Raw genomic sequence first — 13,955 nt, 5'->3', positions numbered from 1 at the left:
CCAACCTCATAATTCCAACCTCTTTAATCTGGACATAATAGGACCAAGCACTGCTTTACATGTGACAAATCTGGATAAGTGAATGATTATTAATTCAACATTACTGTCTAGACACATGTCACTCAAACATTACTAAATAAGGGTAACAGCACTGAAAGATTATACTAGTACCGTATTGGTCCGAGTATAGTCCCACCCCCCCCCCCCCCCCCCCCCCCTCCCCCCCCCCCCCCCCCCCCCCCCCCCCCCTTTAAAAAAAAATTTAAAGTTTTTTTCTTGGTTTTGGAGTTTCCCTGGACCTAGACCTAAATGCTAGGATCATTCATGGTTGACCTAAAAAAAATAAAAAATTGCATGATGTTTTGTGTTTTTAATATGAAAATTGATAATTTGTTTTCATGTCATACTTTTCATGTCATACTCTATTAATGATATCAAATTTTGGTCAACTATGAATGATCCTAGCATTTAGGTCTAGGTCCAGGGACACTCCAAAACCGAAAAAATAAATAACTTTAAAAAAATGGTTTTTTTACAATTTCTGGAATTTTTCGAAAAATGGGGGGTGGGACTATACTCGAACGTGGGACTATACTCGGACGAATACGGTATTTGAGTGTTGTTTACAACACAGAGATGTCATTCTAAAAACTTCAGATCATGAAACAAAGACGTCCAAGCATTAAAACATGTTATCCTATGAAGATCACATGGCCAGATAACAGAGAGATGTGTATGTATTTGAGATCTGGATAATGGAGACTTGGCTGTATTTACAAAATGTGATCCTCTGCAAGTACAACAAATAGCAAATTAACAGAATGAATGAAACCAAAGGATCTGGACTAACCGCTATCTTGATACACACACGGGGCAAAAATTGTGGATATTCATGATTTGCTCGAAATGCATCCGAAACTAATCGGTGCTTTTGGGCGATACACGCAGACCGCAGGCACAATTAGACAAGCTCCATGGCGAACGCATTGATTGCGTCAAAGGAGTGACGCAGTACACATTTCTCACGCAGAATCGTTTTTGTTTGTTTCCGTATACAGACGGCAAGGACCTAAATACCCCTAACTTTTTCTTTCGTAGGTGATGGCACCATTGTACATAGCTGTATAGGGAGTCCCGGTCCTCCTTGTAATTCTGTGGTTTGCTCCCTAGTAATTGGAAAATGTACAAGTAACAAGCAAACTGTTTCTATTTGGTATAGGCGGTGTGCCCAACTATGTGTATGCCATGCAAGACTCACCGTGGGGTCACTTGTATACTGTTCGACTTACCAAGCCTGTTCCAAAACACAAGACCAGCTTAGGTCCTTGGATTCACAAAAAGGTATCAAAATCACAAAAGCCTCCCAAGGTCTCATATAGGGTATCAAATTCATCCAGCGAGTCTCATATAGGGCTTCTATTTTTCCATAATGTATTTTTCTCAAAAGTTAACCAACTTTGAGGGAAATGAAGAAAAGTTTTATTTGGATGGGTCTTTCTGTTGTTCAAAATTTTCTTCTTTCTCGGAAAAATAACCCAATTTTGCCATTTGGTACGATGGTATTCTTGCAATAACATATAGTTTAAATTGATACCCATGTAATTTTGCAAAATCTTGCATGGGGTATGGGGTATCTTTTTAAACAGAGGTGGTCTCAAATATGGTATATTTTTACCCATTTTTGGTATCATATGGGTCGCCCTCCACACCCCAGTAATGCACTTGATTATCCGGACACTTGTACCGGTAGGTTAAGACTTGCCAGCCTTGCCTTTATTGTTGAATGAATATGGATGGTGCTGAAGCCAAAAATACTGTTTTCACTACTCCCCAAAAGTCATTGTGAAACCCTTAAACAATGGCTCCACGTATTTTTAGCACCACATTTAATAGATAGTGAGCAAAATGATTATTGCATCCGGTTTTAATAAATCCACTCTTATTTTTAGTAATGACATATTACCATGGTTACCAAGTGGTAGGCTCTTCAAATAGCTTGTCTGGATGTTTCTTGGTTGATTCTGAAGACAAAAGTAAGAAAAGAAAAAGAGAAAAAGTCAGAAAACAAGTAATAGGTATATATTGAAGTTTTCTTTTCATTCATGTGTTTCACTGTTGCAACACAGGGTTCAATCATTGCCCCTGTGCGAAAAGTTTTGGCACAGGGGCAATTTTGAATTTTCATATTTGGTATAAAATACACAAGCATGTTATGAAAATGTTTTTCTTGTTTGTAATTCGTACTGCACAACTCTGATAAATCATTGTTTACCATGGTATTTTGTGAACTTGCATTTCTTGATATTGTATGTGGCCAAAAAAAAGGTAAACCAACCGACCTTGACTTTGGAGCTCTAAGGGCAATACAATTTTTAAGGCCTAATCAAACATGATACTATACACTTGGCTCACTATGATCATAGTATTCATACTGGTTTGAAGCTAGTCATACTTCTGGCATAAAAATATTATTGTATCAGCTGATACGCCCACTTCCTACTTTCACTTTCTAACACAACCTAGCAAAGTCAATCAAGAGCCTATCAAAGTGGTTCTGCTATGCTCCCATCTCATCCATGTGTATGCCCGGGGGTGGTACTCCATGCTCCATACACTGGGATGTGATGCAAATATGGGTCTCATGTATGGCTTCTCAACAGCCCCCTTTTTCAATTTTGGTATAAAAATGGGTCCTTTTTCAAATTTTCAACATAAAAAATACACAAATTTTCACCTACAAAGCTATATGCCCAAATTTTATTTTGGAAAATTGTGTTAAATTTTGCAAACAAATCTGGGCTTCAGGTATAAAAATGCGTCAAATTTCCTTGGAAAATTGGTCTAAATATCAGCTCACTTTCAGATTTTTTGGTGCAAATCCCTACCCGAACCTAACCCGGAGTGATATGATTGCAAATCATGGCCATTGTATCATAAATGGTACTATATAAAATTTGGTCAAACTATCCCGTGTTATGACGAGTCAATTAGTGGTCAAGTGATCATTGCAGTTTTAACCACATAAACCATGGGTTCCTCCAGTCATTTATGAAAGTGAGTGCTCCAACACAATGTGACAAGTATGCTCATGTGACCAGGGTTTGTATGTTGTAGAGGTATACTTTCAATGGGGGTGTGGGGATAGAGCAGCATTTTGGAGATCATGGTTGTCAGGCTCTGGTGGATAGGAACACTCTGGTCAAGTCAGAAGTACTCAGGCTACAACTGGAACCATTTTTGATGTTTATAGGTATGACAAAGGACAGCTTTTTTTGGATGGATTTTGACCTGAACTTGATGTAAAAAGTGCAACAAATATTACATGTTTTTAAAAATAAAATTTCAAGGACAACCTTGGTTGAGGGGGAAACTGAAATATGGTTCAAAAATGGGAACAGTGAAGTATTGGCAGATAGGCTAACATTTTGCCAGAAGAGGAATGACCCTCTCAGTATTCCCGGCTACCTCCTGAGTTAAAGCTAGAATCTAATGCAACACTGGTATTACAAAAAGGAGAGATTCTGGATGACTTAGGTACTAATTCTGGTTTACCCTATGTACGTTAGATTAGAGTTATGGTCAGGGTTAGGGTTATACTTAGGGTAGTGTGCAGGGTATTCCAAAATAAGTCCGATTCAAATTGTCCAATTCATTTTCCCAGGTCAATTATAATAACTAGTTCAATTGTCAACAGAAACAATACATTATTGTGAAGGATTACCTTGGTGATTCTTCTTCAGTTAAATCTTGCACTATATCCCCCCCCCCCCTGTTTTAATGAATATATTTTCCTTTGGTCTATATCCGGCATCCTCAGCTGCACTGTCACATTTCATCCCATTTGAATAGCAACATCTAAAAACCAGTGGCATTAGAATTCGTTTTCAGGGTTACAAATGAGGAGCAAGAAATTGATAGAGGGGGCAGAAATCCCAAAAAATTTCTTATTTTGACTGGGGAAAGCCCAATTTTGGGGGGAGATGCTCCCATGCTCACACCCCCCTTGGTTCTGCACTGCTAGAAACTGTGATCCCATGAAAATGTTCTTTTCTCACATTTTTTGTTGTTGTTTTTGCAAAATGTTCATACTCTTTTGTGCATGATATGGCACTGTGAAATTGAAATGATGTGTGTATAATTTGTAGCAGAAAAGTTGTCCACAACCCCACAACAGACACATAAAATTGTGCGTGTTCCAGTGTCCTTGGTTCATATCTGACCCCTTGTACACCACTCCCACCAGGTCGTTCAAAGCACGATAAGGCTAAAAATAGCTTTCATCCTCAACCCCACACCAGAAACATGGCATCGTACGTGTTTCGGTGTCCTTGGCTCATAGCTGACCTTTTGTACACCAGGTCGAGCAAAAACACGATAACAGCTAAAAATAGCTTTCAACCTACAGTGTTCGAAAACACGATAATGGCTAAAATTAGCTTTCAGCAGTGATCAAAGACAACACATGAACCATGCACTGAATTATCTGGGCAGACTGCCAAATACAACATTGAAGCAAATGTATTGGTTGAATGTTAATCTGGAAAGTATAGGAATAGGACGGTTAACCTCAGAGAATAAATCAATACATGTATATGTATTATTGTATATTGATGCACTAACTTCGTGTAGGCAGGGTACATGCTATCATGGTCTTCCATACTTAGTTTTAGGCATTGTCATTGCATCAAAAGTGCAACATGTTAGTTTCATCCTCAGTGAACTGCAACGTCCCATTTTGTTGTGTATGTAAGTGCTTGCACTTACTTCAAATGCTGTGGCATAGCCAGGGCCTGGGGGGGGGGCAAAAGGGGAAGCTTCCCCCTGTGAGAACTCTTGCCCCCTCTTGCCCCCTTGTGGAATGCTGCCCACGCTGATATTTATGATTTTCTCTGATATTTATGATTTTCTGCCTTTTTTGTACGTTTTAGCCCATTTTTCGTCAAATGTTGCCCCCTTGAAAGTTGCCTTACCCTCTGAAAAAGTCCTGGCTACGCCACTGTTCAAATGGCTTTAAAAATTTGTCATCATGGACCTGCACTTTTCTCCTTTTTATGATATTTATTGTAACTTATTATGGGTTGGAGGTCTTACGTATGATGCATTGTATATGTCAGTAACTCCATGGAAGTAACACCCACCTCGGGGCATTTCACAAAGGCTTACGATCGATCTTACGATGGAAATAATAGGGGATTGCATGTGGTATAGTAAACCAATCGTAAGATTGATCACAAGGCTTTGTGAAACGGACCACTATTTGAGTAATTATTGAATTTATTGTATTTCTCCTAATCATGATACTAATTTTTTTCGACCCAAAATATATACTTCCCCAGATCCTGCTTGATGGTTGCACCATTATTTTTGTCTTGTCACCTCCCTGGTACAGTGCAGTGAGGTGTACAGGACACAATTTCAAATTGATTACAATAATATCCAATGCAGAAACCACTATCAAAAACCATTTGCTCTATAAAATCATTTGTGAAAAAGTAATGCTTGAGTTTCCAAGGTAAATTTAATAAAATGTGTGAAAAAAAAAATGTTTGCGTCTTCAATATTTTTGTGAAGGGGAAAATAGCAAGAGTGCTGACTTTTCCTGTTCACATAATATGAAACCTAATACTAATAGACACCACTTGTAGAAAAGCCTAGTTTTGCTTTTATAATTAGCTTTCTTAAAATTCTAGTGACTTTAGTAAATTAAATCAGTTTTGCTATCACAATACCGCACCTCTATAATTATATTCACCAGAAACGAGGCAAAACTAATCACATGATACTATAAATATTATATAGTGCATGGAAATGAACTAGTACTGTACACAATGCACATATATGGTGCAAGCTTTTGTCCCTTGGTACATGGACCAGCAAGGATGCTTTGTGGGTCAAAAGAAAAAGCCATGCAAATTTTTCTCCACCTATTTCCTGGTGACTGAATCTTACTAGAATATTGACATGAGCATCACTAATTAGGCGTGTCGGAGTAGTAATAGCCATTCAAATCCCCCAAAAAATTTTCATTGTCTACATTAGGGGATTAATGAAAAATTACACCCTGAAGATTTGAATGGGTATGGAATGGAAAAAATGCACTTTCAAAAATTGATTAATGTATTGTGGTTCTTGAGATATGTGTCATTTTGTGTTGTTTCGACACGCTTTACATCACAACTCAAGAACCACAAGACCTACGAAAGTGTAAATGTGATATTTGAATTCTTTATCTAGCCTGATTCAAAATGACCACAACAATTTTTTACAAAGGTAATTACTATTCACAAGATACCACAATTTGACAAATTCACAACAGCTAACTAGTCTAATGGGTAAAAACGGGGGTGGTGTTCCAATTCAAAGACAACCACTTTTGACAGAATACATTGTTAATAATGCAATTAATGAATGGACATTTACATACTTCTTTGGTGTGACTTTTCAGCAGGCTTCACAGCTATTACTTGTTCTGGGAAAAGTATATACTGTGCAAACTTAAGCAAAATGAGTCGGATGTTAGGAATATTGAATTTGAGATACAGCTAATAATAGTATTCAACTTCCTTTGTATTTTATTGTTCTGAGCAACCGTAGGTCTAATTATGACGGGGTTTTCAGCAAAATGAAGCCTGTGTAATCAAATGGAAAACTTAATTTTGATTTTGTTCGATATCAGACTCATTTAGCTTGATTGTATCATAAATATTTCTACTTAAGACAGCGTTCAAGATTTGACTTACGTTTGGCGGACACACATGTGAAAAAAGTATTTTGGGGTGAAAAGAACCAAAATTCTTGAATGTCAATATGTTTCCAAGGGTAAAATGTCATCTAGTTTCAGATTTTGGCACTTAAAACTCCCTATTCTTTAGAGAATTTGAGAAAAAAATCATTTTTTTGTCCGATTTTGGCCGAAAATGTCCATTTTGGGGTAAAAAAAATTTTGACTTGCAGATTTCCTTTGAGTATAATTATGAACATGAAAACTATCAAATAGTGCCTAATTTTCTATTCTAATTGTGTAACAAGGGTACAATTGTGATATTAAAAGCATTGAATGGGATCCATATATTTCTTTATTTTTGTAGCAGGGGTAGAAACTTGAGGGTTCGGGTGACAATTGATTTAGAAGAAAATACAATATTCGCATCATTTTCAATTTGAAAAGGCCATATCTCCACAATGGTATGAGCTATAGGGATGCTTTAAGTGTTTTTTTGCTCAGTATTTCATTAGCTAAATGGTGATATAACAAACAAGTAAGCTAGATCTACAGAAAATAAAATAACTTGCAAAATGCTACCCCACCCCTAAGGATTTTGAGGGCGTGAAAAAAGTCATGGATTTTGCAAAAAAAATAATAAGTCCTTCAAAATTGGGAGGTTTGAGGCGAAACAAAAGACATGTTGCCCTTACCAAGGCCTCCCTCTAGAGCAACATGTTTTTTGTTTAGCCCTGAGTATCCCCATTTTGAAGAACTTATTTTTTTTGCTCTAATTTTTGCTCTAATTTGGGGACTTCGGGCAGAAATATGCCTGTACAGTGCTATGGGGAAATTTTCAAGTTGATAATTATGTATTTTTTATGTCAGATTCAGTTTCTACATTTCACCCTAGAAAATGTTCCTTTAAGTAGGATATCTTTCAATTTAAGTTTCCACCATTCTGGCCACCAAACGTAAGTCAAAGCTTGAATGCTGTCTTAAACTGTATGATAGGCAATTGACCTTTTTCGGTAAACCCCATAAGCTTTTGTGAGTACACATGAGATGTCATCATTTGACATCACGCTGACTTGCAATGAGCAGTAACGATGTTCGATAAACGATGTGCGCATCGGTGCAGATCGATGCGATATCAAATGACGACATCTCAGGTGTACTCGCAAAGGCTTATGGGATTTACCGAAAAGTCAATTAGTAGTGTTTAACTCACCAAACATTTGAACTAACATTATCTACTCTCTATATCAAAGTATGTAATGAACGCTTAAGGCCCCTACAGACTTTTTAGGGATGTAGAATATTCAATGTCACAAGTCTTCATTATTTAATCAATTCCCATTCTATTTCCAGTAATGTTTTCTTCTAACGAATGTTTGATGATGCAAAGTCGGTAATATATTTCCACCAGACATTCTACATAACATATTATCGATTTTACATCATTAAATATTCGTTAGAACTTAAAACATCGCTGGAAAGAGAATATATAGAATGGGAATAGATTAAAAGAAGATATGTAACATTGATTATTCTATGTCGGGTATGTAGCGGCTCTTACCATTTGGACTAGCACCATCTATTTTCTTTGGTGTTATTTCTTTATCTTTGTTGTCCTGTTCAGCTGGTGGTGGAGTTATCCTGGAAACAAATGGTTTGGCACTGCAGAAGAAGGAAAAAAAGGTAAACAATAACATTGTTATTGTGGTATAAATAATAATAAACATAAATGACAGCAAGTGAAAAAATTCACTGACCATCCAGGATTTGAACCTGGGACCTTCGGATCACCTCAAAGATGCTCTACTTGAGCATGATGAAGAAGAGAAGTCAGATGAAAAAGAGAAGTGCTGTTATTATCTGTAGGCTTTCACCAGTTCAAATGATTATCTTGTTATTTTGTTACATTGTAGTGCAAGATATTCATTGTTTTTGTCACCTTGATCATCTTCATGACAGCGTACTGTATAAGTTGCCTTTACTATTAACCCTAAAAGGAGAGAAGATGAAGAAAGAAGTCACTTGGCACCCCCCGGGATTCGAACCTTAGACCCCTCCCATGCCAAGCACACGATCACCGACCGGTAGCTACACAGGTAACACTACCCCGGGCAGTGATTCTGTGAGCATTTAGCACTTAGGGTGATTGCGTCATCGCAGACCCTAGGATTCATGCATGTACAGTGGTTTTCATCGTGGTATTTTGTGGTATCTATGGGTGTTAAGGTTAACTACTCCAGCTCCAATGACACCTCATTCATTTCCATGGACATTTGGATGCATTGAAATAGGTATACGTATTAGCATTTTACTTTGAAAAATCAATGACAAGACTGCAGTGCTAGTTTTCATGCCCCTCCAGTGAAAATAGGCCTAATCCTACCCACAACAATATGCATGAGGTGTCACTGGAATTGAAACAGATAATAATAACAACTGAAAATTCTCCATCAACAGAGTGTCAGTGGCAGAAATGTTCATAATTTTGGGTTTTTACTGGAGGGAAACTGGGGGTAAGCTGTACGACGTGTGGTATGTTCCCCTACATGAACCCAAACTGCAGAGTATTGTTTCTGCCATATGTCAAAGCAGTCATCTGGTAATCTTCTAAAGAGCATTAACTGATCTGGGTGATGATGGAGCATTAATAAAGCCTTCACTTATCAGATATTACTGGACTGTATCAACCATACTGCTTTTGGCCAATGACCTCAGTGCAAAATTCACTGGGCAAAGCTTAAAATCGCAAGCAAGCATTTTCTCAATGTGCTGGAATATATGTCTTGTTTAGATCATACAGTCAGCCTACTCTGAAGTACAAAGTAGCGACACGGACGCACACATTGTGCCAACTTTGAAGGCACGCATACATGCAGCAGAGACGCAGCACTGCACACTATTTACACGCGTTGTCACTTTGTACTTCAGAGTGGACAAACTGTAGGTTCTGAAACCAGGAGACTAGTGTGGGCTCACCCCCCCCCTATAATTTGGGTGCGGGGGCTCGAATACCCTTCAGGCCCTCAATAATTTCAGGTGAAGTATAAAAATGTGATCAGACACCAGTAAAAAAGACATTTTTTTGACCTATTGTTTACCAAATTTTAATGCTCTGCGTGCTAGCCATGCGCTTCAATAGAAAAAGTTCAACTTTTGAAATATTTTCTCAAAATATCAAGAGCTATCGTAAGAACTACTGAATCAATACTAGGCTTGTTTGTACTCATTTTAATGCATTTTTCATGCTGATTCCAAATATGGTCATGAAAATTCACATTTCTGAAATTTTGACTTTTGAAAAAAATTTTGAAACTTGTCGTATGCAGTCGACACCCGCGTGAAGAGAGTTAAGGTATCAATAACCTAGACAGAATCCTTCGTCTGCCAACTACACGTCTTTATTGTTTGATACTGTTAATGATGGAAAACACATTCCAAAAAGTAACGGGCTGAAGAAATTATTCATGCACGACTTGCGTTGCTAATCCTAGCGTGACTTGTGATGTATCCGTGTCTCTGTGCACCATACCACAGTGACTCGATCTCGCGCTGAATGTTCTAAAAATATGTGTCCAATAAATAACTTCATTACACGAACACAAGTCAAACGGTGAACTTTGATACAACTGAACAGAATTTAAGTTTCTTAACAAGAATGTTAATGACTTGAGGGCATCAGTAACTGTTTGTTTGTTTATTTGTTTGTTTGTTTTCCTACAATCTTCTGGCCACTCAATTTTTAAAGTTCTACATTCTATTTCTATATGTACTTTCATTTTGCTACTATCCAACATTCCACTTCCCTTTTTTGAACTTCTTGTTTATATTATTTCCTTTTACTTGGAAAACCCAAAACCTTCACATCCCATACTGATTTCCTATTGGAAGTAATTACATTGTAATTGTAACACAAAATGTATTTAGGCAAGGTTAATGATTCAAATTTTCTCTTCAGCAATTCTGTTTTTGACATGAAATGAAATTTGTTTCATTAAGTCTAGCGTATCTGACACCCTAGTGTCTCCCATGGGATGGGATGGGGGCAGATAATAGTAATACACCGGACACATCTATCCCCACCCAAACCTTCCCATGTGAGGTAGAGAGAGTTAAAGTCCCATTCAGTGATCCCAGCGCAAGTGTAAAAATATTTTAAAAATTGTTTATAAATTGCCTAAAAGTGAAGGATAAGTCATTCAAACTGTCATTTGGTATTTTTGAAAAAACAGCAGTATTGACGAGGTTGAAGCCCCATTCAAACACATGTAGCTAATTTATGTACTGTCATGTAAATGTCTTATTTTGTTTTAAATACACAGCTTTCAGCTGAACCACTAGCATGCTATGTTAGCACATCTATGACAAAGGTACCAAAATCTGAATTTTGATGATTTTTATGAGCAAAAAATCCAGAAAAACACGGTAAAATTGGGCAAATAAACCCTACATTAGGCTGAAAATCAATAAAATTGCATAAATTTTGGCGACAAAAAATCCGGAAAAACCCAGACAAATCACACCCCTGGTTATGTGTATCATGGAATATGAATCAAAATACATAGTACACCAGTATGACCGTGGGACATTTTGTTCCCATAAATGAAACTACAATTCACTGAATTGAAACTCCAAAATTTACCACTCGTTAAGACTAAGAGGTTGTATTATAAAGTACACCCTAAAATGCTTATGTTTGTATCCGGATGCCCCCAGTTTGGGTACAATAGAGCCGGAACCGTAATTGTACAGCTTTATTTGCCTTTCCATGCGTGACATACATGGTACACACTCTTATTTTGCATGCACAGCATGGTTTATGAGCCCTTCGGCCATGTTGTACACTGCACTTAGGGGAGGCATTCGTGACTGAAGCAACTAGCGGAATCATGGATTCTGGAGTATCGTTATACTATAGCGTAATCCACTATTTTGCACAAGTTAAGACAGTCGCCGATTTCATTTAAAATATCTCATAATACTAAACTTACATAAAGACTAAATGTAAACTATCTAAATTTGCCCTTTTTGATGCATAAATTAGCACCAAACTCAACATATATGCAAGTTATGGGCCTAACATTAAAGAGAACAACAATTGATTATTTCTACTGCGTTACAATCTGATCGTAAAGCTAAAGCTGCACTAACACATCTGAAACAAAGAACAATAAATACTATAAATCGTACCCAGGGACGGATTCAAAAGGGGGTCAAAATCATACAAAATCAGCCCATATATTTTAGCCAATCATAGTGTCTCCACCTCCCCTATTATACATAATTAACCATCCCGGATCCGGCCCTGACACCAACTATCAATCAATATTATAGGCTAAGTCTGTCTCACTATTGCATCAGTATGCCAACATTGTCAGCTTCACAAATACATATACAATTTAGGCTAAAAATTTCCCAGTTGCTACAGATAAGAAAAGTAATATATGCAGGTGACACACACAGCCCTGACAGAACTTAAATATGGAACTGCTTGTAATATTATATCGTAGGCCTACTACGCTAATTTCCAAAGTAATTTTTAGTAATTTTGAGAACAAAGTACAAAATGTAGTTCATGCATGCATCAGTTACAAAATCACCAAAATTATTTCGAATTATTTCCTTTAATTTGTATCATTACCATATATATTCTTGTGCAAAGATTGGTGAATAAATATGTGCATGCTTGAACCATATTTTGTACTTTGTTCTCAAAATTACAAAAAATGACTCAGGCAATTAGCGTAGTAGGCTGACGGCATATAGTCCTCAAGATTCAAGAAAATGTCTCATGTCTCCATCAATTGTAGTATCACCCAATATAACAACTGAAAGTAACTACATTTTTACATAAACTATTAAAACTGTTTTATATCTTTCAATAATTCAAAGTGTCCTAAATAGCTCCCTTTGGTCTGCTGCCAAGATTCAAGATGGTATCGATAATCATCAATGCTATCTCTTCCTGCTGGACACCGGACAGATGATCTGATAAACTTCCGATGAACCACTCCATGGAAATCTTTATTTGGATCTTTCTCGGAACAAACAATAGATAACATCGCAATGCTATTAATATTAACCTGATTGAAGCGCTTAAGATAATATGAACTTGTCACGTAATCCATATCCTTCATGGGTTCAAAGGTCATCTATAGCTATTCCATTTGAAATCCATACACCCCTATGGAAGACATGGCATTAATCTTTCACACAGGGGGTGTAGATTTCAAATGGAGTCACACATTCAGGTAACCCCATTTGAAATTCACACTCCCTGTGTACAAGATTAAGGTCATGTCTTCCACAGGGGGTGAATGGGTTTCAAGTCTAACAGCCCATTGTACTAGTTAAATATAAATGACCCAATTATGCTTTGCATGCTAGCCAGAGGCTTTGACATATTAAAAGTCCTAAGTTTTGAGATATTTTCTCAAAATATCAAGAGCTATCTCAAGAACCACTGAAACAATAGTGGGCTTGTTTGTACTCACTTCAAAGCATTTTCCATGCTGATTCCACATATGGTCGAATCCAACCAAAAGTTTCCACGGGCCAAAAATAAAAGTCCGAAATAAAAATGTCTCCACAATTTTTTCCTTTTGCCCATTGATTGATGACATATTGGCCTTATAGGAACCAAAAGTGCCATTACTAATCTTGAAAAATAAATCCAGGACGTGTGATAGTAAATGAAATATCAAAACCCAATATTACCTACGAATACCACTAGGATGCTTTCACTATCGCAATACTAATCAACCTAAAACAAATGGAATATTCCCATTAACGTTTTTTTCGTGTAATGTAGACCACAGGGTGTCAGGAAAATGCTAGCTCAACCAGAAAATATTTGTTTTATTTTTATAACGCGATCAATATGATCTTAGTCAATTTATGCTAGTTTATTTTTGAAAATGAAGTTTAGGTCAGTTTCTGTATTTTATTTATCAAATGAGTATGAATCAATTTACACATTGTATAAGAACGAGTAGGATATATGTTTTCAAGAATATTAGGAATTATACGCATACACCTAACGCTTTATACAATGAAAAGGTGAAGAAACCCGGTATTCGTAGGTAACATGAGCAATTTAACAATATCTATATTGAGTTTAGAGGTTTAAATTTTGCTATTATGGTAATGAATTAATAAAATGGTAGTTTTAGATCTCTTTCAGATGGTACGTCCAAATGAATAAATGCTATTACCTTAGATCAAACAAATTTTGATG

General features: G+C 36.9%; 1 protein-coding gene across 2 annotated transcripts in view; it reads right to left on the bottom strand.

Moving 5' to 3' along the window:
• Positions 1-255: 255 nt before the first annotated feature.
• The window catches only part of LOC140151130 (poly(A)-specific ribonuclease PARN-like), a 55,683-nt gene continuing 41,983 nt past the window's right edge, over positions 256-13,955 (bottom strand). The window contains exons 18-20 of one of the 2 annotated variants that reach the window (XM_072173351.1): positions 8,283-8,383; positions 1,964-2,021; positions 256-790 (exon numbers count right to left, since the gene is read on the bottom strand). In XM_072173351.1, coding sequence (XP_072029452.1) covers positions 1,969-2,021; positions 8,283-8,383 — 154 coding nt within the window. In that variant the 3' untranslated portion in view covers positions 256-790; positions 1,964-1,968. Of the gene's footprint in view, positions 2,022-8,282; positions 8,384-13,955 lie in introns of both variants that reach the window. The other variant, XM_072173350.1, reaches the window with a different exon arrangement.

The sequence above is a fragment of the Amphiura filiformis genome, chromosome 4, assembly GCF_039555335.1.
Source record: "Amphiura filiformis chromosome 4, Afil_fr2py, whole genome shotgun sequence".
Taxonomy (NCBI): domain Eukaryota; kingdom Metazoa; phylum Echinodermata; class Ophiuroidea; order Amphilepidida; family Amphiuridae; genus Amphiura; species Amphiura filiformis.
Note: the sequence above shows the minus strand (reverse complement) of the source record. Positions and strands in the feature narration are given on the sequence as shown.